A 24269-nucleotide genomic window follows, 5' to 3' on the forward strand; every position below is an offset into this window, starting at 1 on the left:
ACTTCATTATATAAACACAAATTATAAAATGTTTCCCTTAAATTCAATCGCAATTGAGAGTATTTCCTCCGTTCTCCATTAATTCCAAGCGCAACTGATTTTGCTTCATCATCCTAAGGCGGCCATCAGACCATCTGCTTTTTCACATGTATGTTGTCACTTTGGGTATACTAATACTACAGAACAGCTGATGTCATACATGTGAAAAAGCAGATGGTCTGATGGCGGCCTAAAGCGCTCGGCACATACGGTGCATTGAGCGTTGCGGTACAACAACCACTGGTCTGTTCCTTTACTTTAGAAAGTGGTAAAACCGGCAAAAGTAGGAAAACTTGTAAACTGCTCTCATATGAATTGTATGGTGTCTGAAGTAAAGGAACGCTTTTCGAGTAAAAAGTGGAAAAACTTGAAGATTATTGAACGTAAAGGAACAGGGCTCACATGAAAAAAGTGTAAGTGAAGCCAAGTTTTTTGAAAAACAACAATATGGATGACGCATTAAAGTTAAACATAATTAACTGTTTTGGGACAACACGTGTCCCAACGTGTCACTAAACGGACCGTATGTGCCGAGGGCTTAAAAGTTTATTATGTTGCATTCCCATCACTAGTTCAGATTTCGAAATGAACTCCACTCCATAAAACAATTCCGTCTTGTAAATTACCGCAAAAATGTTCGCAACTTTAGTTTGTATTTTTTTTATAACAAATTCTTCGAAATGTATACACTCTTGTTTCTCTTTTGAAGAAATGATGTCGGCAGCGGCGGGTAGGGATCAACCAACTGTTTTTGTTTTGTATGGATCTCTAATAGATAGGGATCTCTATGTATGTCCAGGTTTTGGTATAGCCCCATATAACGCGAATTTTCGCTTTTATGAATTTTGAATGTATTAGCCCAATTTGCCCTTGTAATTTAGGATTTTGTATTTGCAGAGGTTAAAAAACATTCCTACCAAAAATTTTTTTATAAAGTCCACGTAATGGTATAGCCCCCACATAACGGTACCTGCACATTTTAATTCAGAAAACTTGACGGTGGACCATATATACTCAAAACAACATTGTGACTTGAGTTGGACATTGGGCTAATAACCCATCCCTCCAAAACATCGTACTATGAAAAACAAATAAACAGAAAACAAGCACCTCTTAAGTTTATGACTGAATGTTCGGACTCTTTATAGAAGATGCAGTTTACGCTTTGGCAGATGTACTTGAAAAATGCAAGACCAATATTACTGCCATACAGGAAATACGATGGATTGGGAAAGATGTCACAACAACACCTAACGGTGACACACTGTATTATAGCTGCTGTGACATAAAGCATGAATTTGCTTGCGGGTTTGTAGTTGGTCGGATGTATAAGGGTCCACCTTCACACCAGTGATTGAAAGACTTGCTACAATTCGTATAGAAGCAAAATTTTTCACCATCAGTTTTATTTGCGCTCATGCATCCACAGAAGACAAGGGCGAACAGATCAAAGATACATATATTTTATGAGTGCTCAGAAGACACGCATGACTGTTGTCAGGCCCATAACATTACATTTATTATATGCGGTTTTAATGCCGAAATTGGAAAGGAGAACAACTTTGGCCCAACAGTCCGAAAATTCAGTCTCCCCTGTGAAAATTCTGACAAAGGAATGACGTTGTTTTATTCCCCGATACGATTTGTACCAAATAAAACAGGGTTCGTTTTAGATTACGCTTCTACAATGCTTTATTTATTTATTACACTTATTCGGAACTGACTGTTATAGCTAAGTACACAGCTTTACTTTACTTCTTTACTAGTCGATGCTTACACTTCGCGATAAAATTCATAACTGCTCACTGTTTGCCCGGCATCTCATATTTATATGCCCACATTTATCGTTTGGAAGTATCTAGTGCATGCATCTGGCAACCTCGAGAAGCCAACTAACAACAAACACACAGACGCACACTCGCACCAAACGAACAACAACAACACACATATACGGGATACAAACACAGAATACAGACATGACGTAATGGACAAAGTAAAGTACTACAAAAACAAATACTGGGCGATAATTGAACGATTATGGCAAAACAAATGGAAACAAAGGCACATCAGTAACATGTAATGCTTGATTTAGACTATGCTGGATTTAGCAAATCCAGTGGATTTAAGTTGTAATTTTCATACATCATATGTCAAATAAACCAGATAATTGCTAAATTCAGCGTAGTCTAAATGGACTTTAATGCTAAGTTTACATTTACGAAATCCACTCGATTTCAACTGTCAATTAAATAGCTCAAACGTCAAATGAAATCTCATCTGGATTTCATTTGACGTTTAACCTATGGATTTGACAGTTGAAATCGAGTGGATTTCGTAAATGTAAACCAAGCCTAAGGTAGAACTAGAATGATGAAGATGATTCTGCATAGTAGTTGTTGTTGCTTAAATAAAGTAACTGCGTAATAAAACTTTACGTTACAATTCAAATTTTTAAATTAACGGAAATTAAACTAAATTTATTTAAACCTATCAGTTACATTCGTAACAATATTTAAGCATCTCGACATTCATCGTTCCTAGAAGCTAACATGGACACCGACCCGATTAAACGTTGCAAATAAAGGACGATCAGACACCACACGGAAGTTGGACATCGGTAAGCGGAAATCACAACACATATCCACCAATCCCACGGCAGCGGGTTCTTACGTACCGGATTGACCCGAAACCAAAAGTGTTTCGGCCAGCGGCTGCCAACCCAGCATTATATGCTGCTACAACAACAACACATATCCACAGCATATTCCACTCATCTGGCCCAATTGTTTAATGAAAGCACCCGTCGACAATGTTGAAGTTATTTCTGTTTTCAATACTGTACGTCTTCTATATTTATTTTTGTATGTATCCAATTTGATTTTAAATAGATTTATTTTGTCGTTTGTCAACTTTGTCAAAACGGTTTTGACACAATAGGAGGACCACAGGAAAAATTGTAATCAGATGTTTGCTGTAGGACACAATACACAATCTAATGATTGTACCATGGTGTGGACTGCATCGAAGAGTGTAGTGAAATAATAACTCCACATGAACAACTTTCAAAATTTTTTGCTGGGGCGTTTGACAGCGTACTGTATTCTAAAATTACAATAAATTTTAGACCAAATATAAAACGAAATTTGGGACTTTAAATAAAAAAACCAAAAATTTCATGTTGCATCATTTTCAGTGACAGTCACTGTAGAAATTACATTGTTCACCATTCATCATATGTAGTCTCACTCCTGCAAGATTAGAGTAGAGATCGACTTCAGCTCAAAAAAATTGTTGTTTCGGATGGTAAAAATGCCTTCGCATTGAAACAGGATCTAATCACTTATCACGAAGTTTCTCACACATATTCTGTCACAATTGGTCTGTTCCAGTACTGCAAGAATCTACTAATTTTTATCATGGTTCAACTAAAAAGGTTAGCTAAAGCTATCTGTTAGTTTAAATTTTTTCTTTCGAGTGTTCCTAAAACGTCATGTTTATATACACAATCTGTGTATGTGTGTGTGCAGTTTGAAAAATATGCCAAACAGTTTTAAAAACAATCGAATTCAATGATTTTTAAATTTGTTTTTAGAACATTTGTATGGAAGAAATTCCTCAGTTTTGCATTGAAACAAGCATTTCATCATATCTACAATTCGATTATGTGGAGAAACTTTGACACTTCATTCATTTTTCGTGTTTTTTATTAAATGCTCAAAAAATGTATTGTAATCAAACCCACTTGTTGCTTTTGTGTTTAGTAATTTTGACGTTTTAGGAATTCAGGAAAAACCAGGGTTCTATAATTTGTTTTCATTTAGACCTACCTCCTTACTTATACCAAGGCACATTGAATAAGGTAGCCGATTCACGCCAGCTGATTGAACATGAAATGTCAAAAAAGTTGTTGTAAACAACATACAACAACAATTCTTCATACTAAAACATAACAAATGTTGACATTTAAAGTGTACAACAAGAGGTTTTTGTTGTTGCTATTTGTCGAATCGGCTACCTTATTCAATGTGCCTTGACTTATACCATGATTTTTATTATTTTTTCGATAAGTCCCAATTTACATTGGGCGAGTTTACTTGCGGCAATTGTCATTTTGTAGGAGAGAGAGGTGAGGCATATGGTAACCCTTTGCCTCTCAGCACCCTCTCTCACCTACAAACTGACAATTGCCGCAAGTAAACTCGCCCAATGTAAATTGGGACTAACATAAAGAAAAAATTGCTCTGTTCCAGAACCTGCAAGAGGCTAATATTTTTTACTACGATAGCATTTTTCCCTTTATGTTATTGGAAAAAATAGTAAAAATTAGTAGATTCTTGCAGTTCTGGAACAGAGCAAATGTTATCATAGTAAAAAGTAGTAGCTTCTTGCAGGTTCTGGAACAGAGCAATAATTTGTTGCAAAAAACACAAGATCTCATTTTACAATAAAAAAATCTTTTATGGGTCTATCTTGCATTGCCACTTAACTTGAGTTGAGTTGTCAGTTGTCTGCGCGACTGAGATGAAATGTTGTACCATTAATGTCAACTCAACTGGGTGGTCGATAAACATGTTATCGATCAGTGTTTTTTCAAACTTGTGACCTCTATTCGCAAAAAAAAAAAACTGTTTAAAAAATAATTTGCGCTTTGGATAACTCTTTTGTGTATTCTGGACAATATTTTAATATTTTGGCTGAGTTTTCGAGCAAATTTGGAAAACAACCCAAGATTGGAATATAACCTGGCCATTGAATCTTCGGATCGTCAAGTTTTATTTGCAAAAAATGATAAGTTCTGTGGAATTATTTTTTGATGATGAAGAAAATGTACAGGACATTGCATCTTTTAGAAGAAATTTGAGGGACAAGTCGAATCCATTGTGGAAACGTTAAAGGATGACTTCAAAGTAAGTTACAGATCAACAGCAATACCCCCACTTTTAAAAGTGTGCGCAGCGTTGAGATTCTTTGCGCACGGAAGTTTCCAAAAGTCCCATGGCAATGATTTCAACAATTGCGTGGGTCAATCTACATTGTCGAGCGTATTGAAGGAAGTTGTCCACTTGATAGAGGACAAATTGTGCCAAAATTGGATCGTTTCGAAGTTGACGGAGGAGGAAAAAAGACATAATAAAAACCATTTTTATTCAAAAACGAAATTCCCTGGTGTAGTTGGCTGTATAGATGGAACACATGTCCAAAGGAGGATGTTCGTCATTTGTACTTAAACAGGAAAGGTTATTTTAGCTTTGATGTCCTCTTTTCTGCAACTTCTCCGCGGAGTGGGACGAACACTGTCCATTTCTGGTTGGGGAGAAGAAACAACGGCTTGCTCCGCTTCAACAGTTGACATTATTTCTATTTCATCTTCATCCCATGATTCCACAATAACATAAACTGTACCTACTGGATTTGTCACCAAATTCATTTGCAAAAGATTTGCTGCTGTCTGCTCCAAAGGCGATAAATTCACTTCTTGTGATGGACCACCACCAGTGGCGTTGAAGTTTCTTTTATTTTGAGCCATTTTCTTTTTCAACTTAGCTTTAAAGTGAATCCAGACTCTCTGCCACTCTTCAGTTGTTCGTGTTGGAGGTCCATGGCTGTTTAAACTGTCCGAAATGGACCTCCACGCTTCATCCGCTATGGCTTTGGTTTCACCAAAAACCCGAACTCCTCGGGCTAATACTATGTTTACATTTACGAAATCCACTCGATTTCAACTGTCAATTCCATTGCTCAAACGTCAAATGAAATCCAATCGATTTGAGATGAGTTTTCATTTGACGTATACACAAAGGAATTGACAGATGAAATCGAGTGGATTTCGTAAATGTAAACATAGTATAAGTTTGGATTTTCACTCAGCTTATCAATTAATATTTCGAACTGTTGCTTTGTCGTTATTTTTACCATATTGATACACAAATGGTCTGTTCCTTTACTTTAAAAAATGGTAACAGTGGCAAAAAATGGTAAAAGTGGTGAACTGGTCTCATATAAATTGTATGCTTGTTGAAGTAAAGAAACGCTTTGCAGGTTAAAAATGGTAAGAAATGGTAACCTCAGGCACGTAAAGGAACAGAGCTAAAATGAATTAATGATGCAAAAATCAATAATCGTTAACAAAATGTTTATTTTTCCTTCTATTTTACTTCTTGTTTCTTCGAAAATGTTCACTGCAACTGAAAATTGGTGGTTGCTGAAAAACAGCCACTTCGTCAACTGAGATTCGCAACTTCAGTTGAGAGTTGCCATACGTGGATCAATTTTGACAACTGACAACACCACTCAACGATAATTGTAAGACCAAAACTTAAAACTCGACGCCTGACGTGTGCGTACAAAAATACAAAAACAAAATACATGTATTTGTTTTTGTTTTCAATTTGAAATACATGTATTTTGTTTTTGTATTTTTGTACGCACACGTCAGGCGTCGAGTTTTAAGTTTTGGTCTTATAGATGATCGACCCCTTATTATTAAATATTTATCAATTGATTTTGATATATTTCATTTATTTTATGTCATTAGTAGAAACGTATATGTGTGTGTGTGGGCATGTTTATACAATCAGTTTGAAAATAAATGTACTCCAAATTCAAAATTTGAAAAAAATTAATCATGCGTTAGCATGAAAATACCTTTCTTGTTATACCATGGCGTGAAGTAAAGATGAAAACACATCAAACGTTTGAGTAAAGTTTTGTGTCATTTCTGGTAGAAGAATAAAAGACAAAGTGCTGTCAAGTTTCAATTTTTCTTTATTCTTCTACCAGAAACGACACAAAACTTTACTCAAACGTAGGACGCGTTTAGGACTTAATGGACCAAATACATACGGTCCGTTGTGAGATGCGTTGTGTGTTGAAAACAACAACCATATGAAAAATGTGTAAGTGATGCCAAGTTTGTTCTTGAAGTTTTCAAGTGGTTGTTGTAACGCAACGCTCAACGCGCCATATGTGCAGCTGTCTTAAGCGACATATTTTTTGTGTTTGCAGTCGAAAACACATCCAACTTTGAAGTGGTGAGTACATAAACTGCCTTGCCTGCTTACCTTGCTTGCTTCTGATAAAAGAATAAAAAAGATAAGGGCAACCCAGTTCGAAATTTGCTCGGCCTTCTTTATTCATTTATTTTTATTATGTCAGAAATAAAGCGGGAAAGCAAGGCAGCTTATGTACGCAGGCCTTGACTTCGGCTATTAATTATTCTTGTTTTTCATTTCTTCCCAATAAAAAGAAGCCTCTCATTGAGGCCTTTTAGCAAATTTTTTTCTGTTTTCTTTTCCATTTTTTTATTAATAATTTCGTTGTATTTAGTTGTTTTGCAGTAAATAGTATTTTATTTATACTATGCATGGTATAAGTAAAGAGGTAGATTTAAATGGAAAAAATCTATAGAACCCTTGTTTTTCCTGAATTCCTAAAACATCAAAATTCGTAAACACAAAAGCAACAAGTGGGTTTGTTTACAATACCAATGTTGAGCATTTTATAAAAACACGAAAAATGAATGAAGGTCCAAGGTTTCTTCACATAATCGAGTTGTGGATATGATAAAATGTTTGTTTCAATGAAAAGCTGACAAATTTCTTCCATACAAATGTTCTAAAAACTATTTTAAAAACCATTGAATTCGATTGCTTTTAAAATTGTTTGGCATATTATTCAAACAGCACACACACATACAAAGATTGTGTATATTGTGTTGACGTTTTAGGAACAGTCGAAAGAAAAAAATTAAATTGACAGGAAGCTTTAGCTAACCTTTCTTATTAAACCATGATACTATGTTTACATTTACGAAATCCACTCGATTTCAACTGTCAATTCCATTGCTCAAACGTCAAATGAAATCGAATCGATTTCAGATGAGTTTTCATTTGACGTATACGCAAAGGAATTGACAGTTGAAATCGAGTGGATTTCGTAAATGTAAACATAGTGTTATTTTGGGACAACGCGTGTCCCAAAACAGTTAATTATGTTTAACTTTAATGCGTCGGCCATGTTGTTGTTTTTCAAAAAACTTGGCTTCACTTAAACTTTTTTCATGTGGTTGTTGTAGCGCAACGCTCAACGCACCGTATGTGCCGAACGCTTTAAGCCCTCGGCACATACGGTCCGTTTAGTGACACGTTGGGACACGCGTTGTTAAATTATGTTTAAAGCCCTCGGCACATACGGTACGTTTAGTGACACGTTGGGACATGCGTTGTGCCAAAACAGTTAAATTATGTTTAACTTTAATGCGCCAACCATGTTGTTGTTTTTCAAAAAACTTGGCATCACTTACATATTTTTCATGTGGTTGTTGTAGCGCGACGCTCCACGCATCGTATGTGCCGAGCGCTTAACTTTAATGCATCAGCCATGTTGTTGTTTTTTAAAAAACTTGGCATCACTTACGCATTTTTCATATGGTTGTTGTAGCGCGACGCTCAACGTACCGTATGTGCCGAGGGCTTTATTTCACTTTTCGAACGCCAAAGACTAGGGATTAGAGCTGGCAAACCATCGATATTCCCAACATTAGATATTTTCGATATAATGTTTTTAAATATCGATTGCTATCGATTTTATCGTTAAGTTGTCATCGCCATTAATTTGGAGATGAAAATGGCGGAAATGTCAATGATTTTTTTGAAATTATATAAAAGTAGTTCACAGAAATGTAAAGGAGAATAAACAACTACTTTTATTTTATAAAAAATTAAAAAAAAATACATTTTATTTTACCGAAAAATGTGTACGTGTGACTACGGACTTACTTTCTTACACATAACCGAAAAGCAGCGAAATTTCTATTTATTTCAATGAATTTTAGGTTAGGTGTTTTTATTCCGATAATATCGACAGGAAAAACTATCTATCGATATTGAATAATAATAATCGATAGTGCCATCGATTTTTTGCCAGCTCTAGGTTGCTTGCTAGTGTGGCGTAGAGCTGGCAAAAAATCGATGGCACTATCGATAATATCGATTATTATTTAAAAACTCAATATCGATAGATAGTTTTTCCTATCGATATTATCGGAACAAAAACCCCTAACCTGAAATCCATTGAAATAAATAGAAATTTCGCTGCTTTTCGGTTATGTGTGTGTAAAAAAGTAAGTCCGTAGTCACACGTACACATTTTCCTGTAAAATAAAATGTATTTTTTAAATTTTTTATACAATAATAGCAGCTGTTTATTTTTCTTTACATTTCTGTGAACTACTTTTGCATAATTTCAAGAAAATCATTGACATTTCCGCCATTTTCATCTCTAAATTAATGGCGATGACAACTTAACGATAATATCGATAGCAATCGATATTTTAAAACATTATATCGAAAATATCTAATGTTGGGAATATCGATGGTTTTGCCAGCTCTAGTGTGGCGGTTCATTTTTATCAATTCATTGCTGGCCAGCATGGTACAATAATACAGGTAGCATTATCAAGCCAGCTGATGGTAACATAATGTGGCAATTGCATTGAATTGATGTCAAATTTTGACATCTTATGTTACCAACAATTGCCGATGCGGCTACCTGTGTATTTGTACCATGCTGGCCAGTTAAGCTGAGGCAACTGACAATTGCCGCAAGTAAACTCGCCTAATGTAAATTGGGACTAATAGATGTGGAAATAGCTATACATAAAACCAAATTATGAAAGGAGTGAATATTATAAAAGGAAAAACGAGATGGTTCTGTGGATGACGCCAAAGCAAAAAGAAACAAACAGATTCGGGTCTCGGGTATTGTGCCAATGGAAAAATGAGCTCAATAGCTTCCAATGTCTAAATTGAATGTGCTATACTAATAAATGTGCTGTATTAATAAATAAATGCTTCTGGTTTTCCAAATTCATTATATGTGTATTTTTAATTTAGTGGGAAGTCATGGGTCGCTGAGTAGGGATTTTCATGGACAACATTCCCAAGTAAATAGCCACATATTTGTTAATATGCATCATTTTATTGTTTTTTTTATTAGTTTGTGGTTGCCAGAGCCCATATTTATTGAGCAAATTTTACAATTTGACTGACGGCTTGGCATCCAACATGAATGATAGTGTGACCGCTCCGTAAAACCCAACAAAACTGAAGCAATCGATATTTTCCAAAAATCGTCAGTCAAAACTGACAATGTGTACGGCACTTTAGGTAGTTATCGATAGTTGCGAAAAATCGACATTCAAAACTCATAATTGATTTCTTCCAGAAACTGCAAGAAGATAATATGCCTGTTCCAGCACCTGCAAGAAGCTACTAATTTTTACTACGATAGCAATTTTTCCTTTATGATATCTAAAAAAAAAAAAATAATTAAAATTAGTAGATTCTTGCAGCAAGGAACAGACCAACTGTTTTTTACTAAGATAATATTTTTTCCTTTATGTTATCGAAAAAATAATTAAAATTAGTAGATTCTTGCAGTACTAGAACATACCAAAATGTGTACCCCACTTTATATTGGGAGTATCGATAGTTTGCCACCTCTAGTCGAATCAGCTCTTTTTCGATTATCCGATAGTCGACTACGGTCGAATCGACTTTGCTATCCCTAGTCGGACATTTGGCGTTCGAAAAGTGTGAATTAGTCGGTCGGTCTCGGTTGGTTGTGTTGTACAACATTCAAACAAAAAATAAAATACAATTTATTGCAAAACAAATAAATACAACAATATAATTCATAAAAAAATGGAAAAGAAAACAGAGAAATTTCGCTAAAAGGCCTCAATGAGAGGCTTCTTTTTATTGGGAAGAAATGAAAAACAAGAATAATTATTAGCCGAAGTCAAAGAAGTGTGTGTCGTGTTGTGTGTGCTTGTTGAAAAAAGAGGTGGTGACGGTAAAAAACTGGATTCTTTTCCTACCAGAAAAAAAGAAGTGCGTGTGTCTTTCCAATTGTGGTTTATAATAAATTAAAGGTTGGTGTTTTTCTAACTTAAAAAGAGGAAGAGTTAAATAAATAATTTAATTGAAATTAAAGTGAGTTAAACAAGCCAAGAAAAAGACGGCCATTGAGAATAAAACAAGTGCTTGCGAAAAAGTTGTGACGCTGGAATAAAAGAAGAGAAGAAAAAACACACAAACACATCAACGACGAGATGACGGCGGCAGCGACGTCGGCACGGTGTATGTGTGTGTGAAAGATTGTGTTTCTGTGTTTTTTGCTGTTCGGCGTTCGGCTGCTGTCTAATTGTTGTTGTTGGTGGGCCCCGATGTGTTTTGTGTTTGACACAACTAATCTAATCTAAAGTAAGGCCGGCTTAAAAAGTGATTTAATCCAAAAAATTTTAAGTAAAACTAAAAACAAATAAAAAGTAATAAAATAACTGGTTTTATGAGAAATTTCGAAATTTCCGTGAGATTTGAAAATTTTTTACATTTGTTTCTTTGGGTGGAAAAAAGTTATTGCCAAATATTTCTTCACTCTTTCAAAAGCCGAAAATTAAATTACCTTGGCCATTTGGATCTTGTGTGCGTGTGTGTTGGCCGACGAAGAGACGACTTTACTCTACGATGGCGAGGTAAATCGCCGACCAAGCCCAAAAACCAACAAACTCATTCATTCATTCCGCAGTCAAGCATTTCAAATGCAACTAAGCATAAATTACAAGTAAATAAAGTAGAAGAAGAAACAAAGAAAGAAAGGGGAGAATACGAAAAAAATGTAATTTGCTAAACTAAAAACAACAACAAAAATTATACAAAAACCATTATATGGATGAAAACCTAGAAAGTTGTGCAAAAAAAGTTTAACACGCGTTCGTTCGCAAACTACAGTACAAACGAGATCTTGTACATATTTCATGGCATTGTTGTTGTTTGTGTAGTATAACTTTATCATATTTTATTCATTACTCAAGAAAAAAAACAACAACAGTTTACAATAATAAGAAAGGATTCATTTTAACCTTATCATGGCTAGACCGCTACTAGTATAACGACTACAACAACAACGAGTACTGCAGCAACAACAATAAACCAGGCAACCGACATCATATTGAAGACTTGACTCATACTTTGCCAGCAAACATTTCGTCATCAAACGTTGCAGCAGCAGTACAACAACAACAATTTGTGGCTCCCCCACCCATTCCCCCGCCCATGCAAGTGTTTCTTAGGCTACACCTTTTGCCCCTTTCCCACACCTTTGACAAAGTAAAAATGTGCAACAACAATCTAGCAGCAGAATAACAATAAGAAGAAGAGGAAAAAGTGACACCAACATATCGTGGTCATTCTTGCAACATCATCCATCTATTACATTGCCTTTGCTTTGCTGAGCTGAGTGTGTGAATAATGTAATTTTTGCCTATTAAAACCAACACCCTCACCTCTTTCTTTCTTTTTTGTAGTTATCAAAACCAACAGCAACAACATCAATTGTGACAAAACGAAACGAAAAATTAGAGTAATAAGAAAAAATAAAAAAAGAAGAAAAATCACAGATATCCATAATTTAGACGACCATTTGGTTTTTGCAAAGCAAAACAGTAGCTAAACAAAAATACAACAACAGAAAAAACCTGAGAAGAAGACTAGAAATACAACAAAATAAAAAATAAAACATGACAACCGAAGAGTTGAAAGTGGTTTTACATCGTAGCAGTGATCATTCCGGTTTTGGATTTTCTTTATTGGGCACCACCGGTCCCCCACATGTTATCTATGATATTGTGGAGAATTCACCGGCAGCTGATTGTGGAGAGGTAAGTTTTGGAATTTTTCAATTTTTGTTTTCACTTCTTTTTGTTGTTGTTTTCTTGTGATTAAATTATGTTTTTATTTGAAGTGTTTTTAATGAATTAAAATTGGTGGTAATTGAGGCTACTCTTTGGTAACGGGGAAAGGGAAAAGCTGAATTTCCAAACACATACCTATAAAACAATGTATTTCAAATCATCGTAAAACTCCATGGAACAGATATGCATTCAGACCGTTTATTATTTGCTGCAGAACAGGAAAAGTTTATTTCTATAAATATGAATATCACATATAGAGCAAGTACAGTTTAAGTCCTGGATTCAAAGCTTTCAGTAACTTGTATACCTTTAACCGGCAACTAAATGACGCTATGGCCACACCACACATCCCAATGATTTCAGAAATATACAGACGCCGTTTAGATCGTCTATAAAGATACCCTTTTAGGTTTTCTATAAAGAGCCCCTTTAGTTAGTTTATAAAGATGTAAAGACGACCTTTCGGTCGTCTATTAAGACGTCCTTAGGTTGTCTAAAAAGACCCTTTTTAGGTTGTCTATAAAGAGCCCTTTAGGTCATCTATAAATACTCCATTTAGTTTGTCTCTTTTAGACATTTTGAAGCCCTTTAGGTTGTCTACTCACCTGTCTCCTAATTTTTATGGACCCAACCAGTCCAAGTTGCTGAATTTTTGAGTCTGGATATAGAGGAACCAGATTACTGAAATAATATATGATCGAAAATATTTGCGTTGCTACAACAACAACTTGCCCTTTTTCAGATCTCGAGAACAATGAGGTGGGCTAGTGACAGGTTGAGAATTTTAGTGAGATACTTATCCAGCTGTTTCCGAATTACCATAGGGAAATTCCGGGCTTAAATTTCCTTTAGCGGCACCTAAAGTAGGAAGAAAAATTTTTCACCACAGGTAGCGCTTCCTATTCTGATTCCAACGATGTATAATTTTTGTCCCGGAAACGTATTTTGTTCAAATATCCGAAATTTGGACCTGTCCATAGGAGAAAGTTCTAAATCGCTACACAAGGAAAAATTTACAATTTAAAATAAATTTTGTTTCCATTCCCGAGATTTGCACCTATCCATTAGAGAAAGTCTTTAATCCCCGGCTACTAAGGAAAAAATTTGCAATTTAAAATAAATTTTGTTCCCATTCCCGAGATTTTCACCTGTCCATGGAACAATTTTCGAGGCCTTTATCTCGGAGAGTATACATTTCCGGCACAAATGCTATACACCGTTGAAATCAGGACCAAAAGAACTACATGTGGTGCCGCTAAAGGAAATTTGTTCCCTGTAGTATACCTCAGGAGGTCTTCTGTTGCCTATGGAATACGCATGGGGCCTTTTTTTTGCCTGTAAAAGACCTTAAGAGGTCTTCTGATCTTGTTAAGGATCAAGTGGTCCTATGTTGCCCATAGAAGGCTTCTAGTGCTCTTCTGTTTCCTACGGAAGACTTCAAGTGGTCTTCTCTTTTCTATAGAAGACTTCAAGTGGTCTTCTGTTACCAATAGAAGACCTCGAACTGAACTTTTGTTTCCTATAGTGCTCTTCTGTTGCCAATGGAAGACTTAAAGTCGTCTTATGTTGCTTATAGAAGACCTCCATTGGCAATACTGCTGCCCAAGTTTTAATTCATATGTCATATTTACAGATCGAATATTTACACTCGCATATGTTGTCCATTTCGAGGGCGTTTGACAATTTCTAAGATGTTATCCCATCGTTATCATACCTTCAGCCTTTAGGCTAACGATGGTACGGGTATGAACACTTTCATATGATCAAAATGTGCCGCATCGAAATAATGTTTTTAGAACACAAGTGTGTTTCGACGAAATCCGTTTGTGTGGCTAGCTGGAGCGCGCGATAACTCACGAACGGATCAACCGATTGGGTCTTACATTTGGCCTTCGTAATATTTTGTTCAAATTTAGTTTAAGTTCAAAGATGGTTCATATCGGTTCACTATTTCGGGTACCTCCCCACAAAAGTTCTAAACTTTTCGCTAAAATGCTGCGCACATTTTTATACCCTCAGCATTTATGCTAACGAGTGTATATACACTTTCATACGGGCAAAATGTGCCTCATCGAAATAATGGTTTTAGACGCCAAGTATGTTTGGACGAAATCCGTTTCAGACAATTTGGAGTTGATTTAGCCATGTCCGTTCGTCCGTCTGTCTGGCTGGCTGGTGCGCACGATAACTCTCGAACGGAGCAACCGATTGGGTTCAAAATTAGGCTTTCGTAATATTTTGTCCAAACTTAGTTTAAGTTCGAAGATGGGTTATATCGGTCCACTCCTTCCGGTACCTCCCCCACAAAAATTCGAAAATGTTCGGAAAATCTTGAACTCTTGAAGGGAGTAACCAATTTGGACCACACTTTGCACATTGTGAAAGTTCTACCAGACTTAGATGGTACCCACTCCTTCGGGTACCTCCCACACAAAATTTCGGAAAAGTTCAGTATAGGACCTGCTCTCGAATCGCTTTGATTTTTGTTGTAACAACTTGTATTCGCTGTCCCCCATACGACGGTACAAGTTTCATAAGGGGCAAGTCCATACTTCCTGAGAAAATAGCCTGTAAGATGCAAAAAAAACCTATGACACCGTGTGTAGTGGTTGGAGCGCAAGATAAATCTCGAACGGATCTGCCAATTCTGTCCAAAATTTGGCCTTCGTAATATTTTGTCCAAACATAGTTTAAGTTCGAAGATAAACCATGTCGGTCCACTCCTTCAGGTACCTCCCTCACAAAAATTCAAAAATCTTCGCAAAAAAACGCACGATAACTCTTGAAGGGAGTGACTGATGTAATCCATACTCTGCACATCCTAATATATTTACCAGATACAGATCAGGTTCGAATATGGACTATTTGTCTACTCCTTTGGGTACCTCCCACACAAAATTTCGGATAAGTTCACTTTAAGACCTTTGTTGAAGCGATTTGCATTCGCTACCTCCATTACGACGGTAAAAGTTTTTTCAGGAGCAGGTCCATATTTCTTGGGAAAACATCCCGAAAGGTGTAAAAAGCCCTATGTCACCATATGTGGTTCTTGAACTGTTTTACCGATTTGGTGCAACATTTGGTCTTCGTCAAATTTTATCCAAACTTAGTTTCATGGGGCAATACCGGTCCCCAACTACCGGTACTTCTCCCCAATATTTAAAAAATGTCACTAAAATTTTAGGACGATATCACTTGAATGGTGCAACCAATTTGGTCCAAACTTTGGATTGTAAGGGGAGAAATATCCAGATTTAGGAGAAAACTTCCCTTTGATTTTGTTTATAAATTTTATTAATTTATACTGGGACATGAATAAGTCGCAATGCAGTATTCGTCCTCAGTTTCTCTATTGCAATGTAGCCTTAAGGCTTCCAAAGTCTAAGAGAATATTATATTTTATATTTTATTGGTTTTTCCAAATAAAACAAGGTTATTTTCAATTTTACCAACTTTATTCGTCTGCAGCTCGATCACAATAGAAAGATTGAACATCATTTCTATGACCAGCTGGGCACAAGTAAAATCATTACATTTGGTTAGAACTTATCTACTACAAATATTGCAAATATTAGTATGAAAGTTAAAAACATATTGAGTGATTATTAGTTGCAATCATATATAATTTGCATAGTTATTGAGTATTTGAGTATAATTGAGTAAAAGAGTAAGATATACATAAATCGATCTGTCGTTAAGTTTTATGGTACGAGAGAACACGAAAGTATTGACGAGAGCAATACAATAACAATGATAATAACTTGTTCGTTAAAAGTAAGAAGAAGCATGTATATTGAGAAATAGAGAAAGTTAGAGATGCTCCTTCGAGTGAAATCGTTTTAAGGTTCTGTAACAAAAGATACTAATGTAACGTAACATTGGATATTTAACATTAAAATGTAAACTGACGTTAACATATACATGTACAAATGATGTTAACAAAAATTAAATGAAATTATGTTGTCATATAATAAAAATAATAATTACTAATAATGTTGAATAAACGGGCCGCTACAGGATCTCCTAATATTTTGTCAAAATTTAGTTTAACTTCTAAAATGGCCCATATCGGTCGGTCCTCCCTTAGGGTAGCTCCCCCACAAAAGTTCAACATTTGTGTTAATTCCTAATCCACATTTTTGTCGGCAAGTTCAAATGTTGAAAAAGGGCCACAAAATTCTGAAGAGACGCTAAATACATTCTATCTGTCCGTAGATGAAAGTTTCAATTCACATTGGCTGAGGGTATATATCCGACTGACGACTGACATTTTTTTACTTGTTACTACATATAGATCAGGTTCGAGTATGGACTATATCAGTCCACTACTTTGGGTACCTCCCTTACATAATTTCGGAAAAGTGCAGTTTAAGACCTGCCCTCGAATCGCTTTAATTTTTTCAACATTTTGTATTCGCTGTTCCATTTTTTAAGGGGCAAGCCGATACTTCCTGAGAAAATGGACTGAAAGCTTTGAAAAATCCCTACGACAATCCCACGGCAGGGGGTTTTTAGTACCGGATTTACCCGAAACCATAGTGTTTCGGCCAGCTTGGCAGCCGCTGGCAGCATCAAATCTGCTACAACAACAACAACTTCCACAACAAACTTTGTCCACTCCTTCCGGTACCTGTCCCACTAAAGTTCAAAAAATAAGCGCTATCAAGGTACGCCCGATATCTCATAAATGGAGCAACTTATTTGGTCCAAACTTTTGATCTCGTAATATTTTTTGTCCAATCTTAGTTTAAGTTCGAAAATGGGCCATTTTGGTTCACTCCTTAGAGTAACTCCCTGACAAAAGTTCAACAGTTTAAGTTCTGTTAAAGATCTGTTCGAAGATCCCTTGGAAATATTTACCGAAGGCTCTCCTTGTGGTCCTGTTTATAGCGATCTTATGTTTTTCGTGGGCAAGTCCATGCTTTCTGATATATAAGGTGACCAACTGAAAAGAGTGGTGGTCGTGATATTTATCGAAAGAAATGACTCCCCAAATAAAATCCACTTCCAAAATGGAAGGAATGGAAGGCACCATTCCTTCAGGTGCCTTCTGGTACACTTTTGAGCTTTAATCCAAATCCATATTTTTGTCGCCAAATTAATACTTCCAAAATTCTGAAAACCCCTAAACATATTTTTAGGGAAAATGATTTTTATTTCACACACTCTGAGGCGGAGGGCAAAGCCAACTGACACTTTTTTACTGTTATTAATTGTTTTTTGTTTCACAATTTCACCTACGTCCAAAATCGCAGGCCATGCCAATCCATATTTAGCACGATTCCAAAAGGTTTGGTCTTATTCCCTTAGCTTTTTCAGATTATTTTTACATTAAATTCCAAAAATAGTATCCGTACTATGGATGTTAGTAGCTTTGAGGATACGTAGGACGATTTTCGACCATAACAAATAATTTTGGAGAAAATATCACAGGCATCTTCCACTGTGTGGTAAGTTTTTCCTTGGAAAATTCAAATTTTTTATGTTTATGACCATCTGTGCTGCAGTGGTGCACTCACTACAGGCAGTGACGATCCACATTTGTACACATATTGTCCGTATTTCGTCTTGTTTTCATTCCGAAAAACTTTTCGACGCTAAAAAGTTATAAACTGCTATTATTTGCACACGAAAAACCTTCCTGAGCAGAAAACTTAATGGTGTTTCTTAATAGTTGCATATTTATGCAAAATATTTTAGCCCGTGAGGTCTCGCACCTTATAAGCATTCGCCTGATGCAGATAATTAAGTAGCTTTAAGGATTTATAGCTGCATTATTGCAATTTTCGTACATAAAAGTTCCGCACTGCTGTTATTTTGCACGGCACTGTACATGATTATGTAATATTTTCAACATTGGATTAATCTTCGCAAAGAGTACAGCCTTTTGGAACCCACAACATGATTATAATCAACTTCATAGCTCCATCTACTTACTGCTGTCCATGTAGGATAGACTCCCAGCTTGCAGTCACCAAATTGTGAGAAATCCTGCAACATTTTTTTGCGTGCAATTGTGCAAACTCGCTGCAATTTATGACACCCGAATAGATGATGCATTTGGTGTTTAATTTCCATTAAACAATTTCCGCAGATACATTTTTTTGCTTCGAAAATCAAAACTATCAACTACTATTATTATTGTTTATAATACAACAAATATTCGCACGTTTTTGTTTACGTTTGTTTGCCTAAAGTATATTCAAATTCACGGGGCATTACTTATGTGGAGGTAGGTTTATTGTTTATAAACAAATAGCAGAGACGAATTTATTTGGGAAAATGTGCAAATTTTAGTTTATTTTTATTTGGATAGCATTTGCATTTTGCACAGGCTAGGCCGCCAGGCTATGCTATAGTTGGTTCTTTTTTTGTTTGATTGTGTGCTGTTAATGTCTTCCCCATTTTTGGAGAATTGTGTTGACTTTACGTGCCTAACATAAACAAATCTATGATCGTCGTGGGTCTTTATATACATACCTACATACATACATCTACACATTTACGTACATATGGTGTATTATCTATATAAAGTAATCAGTTATTAAAATATCGCTTTTGTGTAGTATTAGTCATAATTATATTGTTGTTTGGACAAGTCTACAAGGCTACATGATTTATTAGTAATTTTTTGTATTATTTGCTTTTTTGATAATCGTCATTTCCTTTTTAATTAACAATTCCATAATATGGAAATTTAAAGTGTTTTAATAGGCAGTTTAAAAACTTTAATGAAAATAAAAACTGTCTAAACACTGATTTAGCTCGTTCTATCCTCCAACAGGCCATCGACTGCACTAAAACCAACAATTTTAACTTTTGTGGGGGAACTAACCGAAGTATTGGTCCATCTTCGAACTTTTTTGAACTTTGAAAGAAATTTTACCACAAGGCCTACCTTCAATACCATATTCAAAATGATCCTCGAACAGCCTTTAACTGCTCCTAATCCAAATTTGATATTTCGTTATTGCAGCGGAACAAATATGTTTATTCTAATGTCTGCTCTCAATCTCCATGTAGTGCATCTTTTGTTGGAAATTCTGGTAGATAAACATTTAAGCATCCACATTCAGTACTGGGAAGCTGTTTCGACTGGATGCGCCCATAGTGACTTAGGTGTCGGGTCTGTTTGATTTGCAGGGTATGCGAAGATTTATGATAATTGAACACGTTTAGGACATGTATCTGAGATCTTAGGCAAATTGTCAAATTCAGGAAACTGTCCCAGAAGGTCTCTAAGATGATGATGACAAGAACTACAAGAGAACATCACGACCAAAGGTCTCCAAGAACTTCGAACTGTTCGATTGGAATGTTCGAATGAAATTTCATAGATGATAAAGAAGTATATTGGGCTGAAGCTCATCCATGCGAAGAAAATTGAAAGAAAGCTGTAAGGTAAATTGTAGAATCAAACATATCAAGTCCGATCAACCTCTTGGCCTCAAAGATCTCAAATCATAACAAGCGTTAGCGGTCTTTGACTTAATACGCCAATAATTTCGAAGATATCAACAACAAAGCAATCGACTATGTCTGTTTTGAGGCCGAGGCAAAAGAAGAAAGGAAAATTGTATCTTGTTGGTCAGTGTTGATACCTTAGAACCTTACGGAACCTGCTAGTAAAATCTAGAGTTGTATAGTTCATGAACGAACTAGTTCAATTGAACGATTCATTGAATAGAGCGTATGAACTAGATCAGTCGATATAGTTCATTATAGTTCAATAGTTCACTGAACTATAATCAGTCGGCGACCGTACGTTAAACGAACGAACGATTCACAATCTAGTTCAACACGTCGTTCATATACATATACATAAAGTTACGCCGTCGTCAGTGTTAAGTGATGCCTTCGTAATGTGATGAGTTTGTTTACGTTTTGAATCAAGGTACAATGAATAGCTGTTCGAAAATGAAGATTTCTTCAAAAACACAACAAATTCCAAATATTCCCATATTGAATGTGTCTTGTTCTGGATAGAAAAAAAAAAAAAATAAAAAGAAACACGCACGCACAACGCTTTTTCGCATTGACAGTTTCTACACACACACAACATAAGATTTTTGCTATTGTTTGTTTCTGTTGCGGCACGGGTTAATATGAGCCGGCTTTTAAATAAAAGAACAAAATTTCTAAGAGCACTCCGTGTGCAAATATTTCACTTTATTTTACAAATTAATAAAATTAGCAAAGAGAGTGAGCGAGCGAGCGCTTTAAAACAATTTTGTCTTTGACCGTGCCTTTTTACCGACTAAATTTACAAAGTTAATAATCTATGCTTATTTCTGTCGTTGGGCATTTTGTCTACGTGACACATAAACAAGGACCGTTACTTCTCCTTGAAAGATCAAAACAATAACAAATGCATACGGTCAAAGAGGAATAGAAAAGTAGAAATACATACAAATATAAATATGTGTGTTTTTACATAAGATGAAATTTACTCTAAATTGAAAGTATGTACATATTCGCAAATTAGAATTCTTGGGGAAGATATCCCCATTCAAATAAATGACTCAAATGAAAATTAATAAATAAAAACTAATGAAAATAAAATTTAATGTAATTGATAATTTATGACACCAAGTAGGTAAACGGCGGCAACATTCCCCTCCTCGTAAATGAGCTCCTGGGACGATTTTACTGATCAATAATGCCGACGTCTAATTTTGCTAACTTGGCTGTTGGTCGTTGGAAGACACCGTGCTGAGTACGAACAGTTGCTTGACGTACTTGCCCATCTTTGGCTATTATGGTGTTGATTATTTTGCCTTTTGGCCAGCAATGTCTTGGCAGGTTCTCGTCGATGATGATTACGATATCACCAACTTTTAGTGGTTCTGTTTTCTGGAACCATTTTCCTCTTCTAGTTAAAGTTGGCATATACTCTTTTACCCAACGACGCCAAAATTGGTCCGAGAATTGTTGAGTTTGTCGCCATCGTAGACGCAGGTCGACTGGTTCGGTGACTATGGGCTTGTAGCCGCTGGATGAACCCAATAACAGGTGGTTCGGTGTGAGTGCCTCGTCGTCACATGACTCCAGAGAAACGAATGTGAGTGGTCTGGAGTTAATTATGAATTCGGCCTCTGCCATGGCGTTTCTTAAAGTTTCATCATTAAAGTTTGCGTTTGGACAAATGTTGTATATTGTTGTTTTCACGGATCGGACGAGTCTTTCCCAGGTTCCACCCATGTGGGGAGCTGCAGGTGGATTAAATTTCCACTTGATGTGGTCGAGCATAGAGGCCATATCTTTCAGATCGAAAGCTTTGGATTCGGGTGAGAATATTTTCGCTGTAGCCTTAAAATTTGTCCCATTATCAGTGTAGATCTCGTTGGGAATCCCTCTTCGAGCAATGAAATTGTTAATGCACATAACACATGAACTGGTATCAAGGCTGTAGGCAATTTCGATGTGCACTGCACGAACTGTAAGACAGGTAAAAAGCACACCCCATCTTTTCTCCTTTCTTCTGCCCACAGTAACGTATAGTGGTCCAAAGTAGTCAATGCCGACATACGTAAATGGTCGCTCGAAGCTGGCTAGCCTTGCTTTAGGCAGTGTAGACATTTGTGGCATAACCGGATTGGCTGATAAATTCTTGCAATGTTGACAGGATCGACGTATGCTTTTGTACAGAACGCGAAGTTTGGGTATGTAATATTGACTTTTGATGTTGTTGATGACGGTCTCATGCGATATGTGGTGAAAGTTCTCATGTACATAGCGAACTAACAGGACGGTAACATGGTGCATGGTAGGCAATATTATTGTATCTTGGTGATTTAGATATAATACACGGCCCCTGGCCCTTAATATGCCCTCGTCATCTAGAAAGATATTACAGGAAATTAGTTTACTGCTTTTTTCAATACTCTTACCCTTTTTTAAACTACAAATTTCTCCAAGATATTCGCTCTCCTGAGCTTGTCGGAAGAGAAAAACCTTCGCTTGTTGTATCATCTCAAAGGAAATATCTTTTGGTGGTTCCCTTCCTTTACATCTCGATTTTAATCTGCTCACGTAGAGTATAAATGTAGCTACTGCTCGGTAGAGTCTTCTCCAGTTGGAAAAATATTCCAAATTAAATTGTTTGCTTTTGTTTATAATAAATACTTGATGTCTCATTTCCTCTTGTCCGCATTCACCCACATTGGTACAAGTGGGCCATGTTGATTTATTTTCATGAAGAAATTTAGGCCCCGAGAACCACATAGCAGCATCCCAGCGCGTTTGGTATTTCGTTGCCAGATCTGCAGGATTCATTTTGGAGGGAGCCCATCGCCATTGTGTCACCTCAGTCGTCTCCAAGATTTCGCCAACACGATGCATGACGAATTGTTGAAACTTTTTGGGGTCCATTCGAAGCCACTGCAACACAGTCTTGGAATCCGTCCAGAAGTATTTTGATGTAAAATTAATACGTTTAATAGTTATGACTTTGTTGGCTAGTCTAACACCCACAATAGCAGCTTGAAGCTCCAGTCTTGGTATTGACATTGGTTTTATCGGAGCAACTTTGGATTTGCCAATAACGATAGTGACGTCACATCCACCCTGGTACACAACTCGTAAATAGCACACTGCTGCGTAAGCGTCTTCGCCTGCGTCGACGAATGTGTGCAGTTCAACTTCGGTCGCTTCATTTATATGTGGAGAGTAACATCGGGAAATTTCAATTGACGATATGTAGTCGATAGCTGTCTTCCATTTCTGCCATTTGACGTGTAAAGGGTTGCAGATTTCATCATCCCAGTCAATTCCAGATCGCCAGACTTCCTGAAGAAGGATTTTCAATGTGGTCGTGTAGCATGATATCAACCCCAGCGGATCGAAAATTGACATCAGCACCTGTAGTAGTTCTCTTTTTGTGGGAATTAATTCGCTGGCAAACAGATCACGACGAAGTCTGGCAAATCTGAAAATATATACAAACGAGTCTTTGTTAGGATCCCAATACATACCAAGAACCTTTTCAGTTTCAGCAAGATCTCGTGGCTTCTGATCTTTTGATGAATCATCCTGTAGATGGCTGATGACTGCATTGCAGTTTGACGCCCAATTTCGGATATGAAATCCTCCAGCGGAATGAATATATTGTACTTGTGACGCTAATTCGATCGCCTGTTCATCATCGTTGACGCTATCGATGAAATCATCCACATAGTGATATTGTTGTATGGCTTCGACGGCTCGTGGAAACTCGTTCTTAAATTGCTCAGCATTGAAGTCTCGTACATAATGTGCAATGCATGGTGCACAGCATATTCCAAAGGTAAGCGCTCTCATTACATAAATACTCGGCTTCTCAGGATTATCGTTTTCATCGCACCATAAAAATCTCTGTGCATGCATGTCTTCTTTCCTAACGTTGATTCGATGGAACATTTCGGCGATATCTCCACAAATTGCAATTTTTCCTACGCGGAAACTCAGCAAAATATCAACCAATGATTTTAACAAGTCT

General features: G+C 36.4%; 1 protein-coding gene across 1 annotated transcript in view; it reads left to right on the forward strand.

Annotated features, from left to right (window-relative positions):
* Efa6 (Exchange factor for Arf 6) overlaps positions 1-24269 on the forward strand; it is a 219094-nt gene that overhangs the window by 10620 nt on the left and 184205 nt on the right. Inside the window, 2 exon segments of the mRNA XM_073984950.1 lie at positions 10633-11718; positions 12407-12760. Of these exon segments, the coding sequence (XP_073841051.1) occupies positions 12620-12760 (141 nt within the window). The 5' untranslated portion in view covers positions 10633-11718; positions 12407-12619.

This window comes from Musca autumnalis, unplaced genomic scaffold (genome assembly GCF_047663935.1).
Source record: "Musca autumnalis isolate F117 unplaced genomic scaffold, ASM4766393v1 scaffold_1, whole genome shotgun sequence".
Classification (NCBI taxonomy): Eukaryota; Metazoa; Arthropoda; class Insecta; order Diptera; family Muscidae; genus Musca; species Musca autumnalis.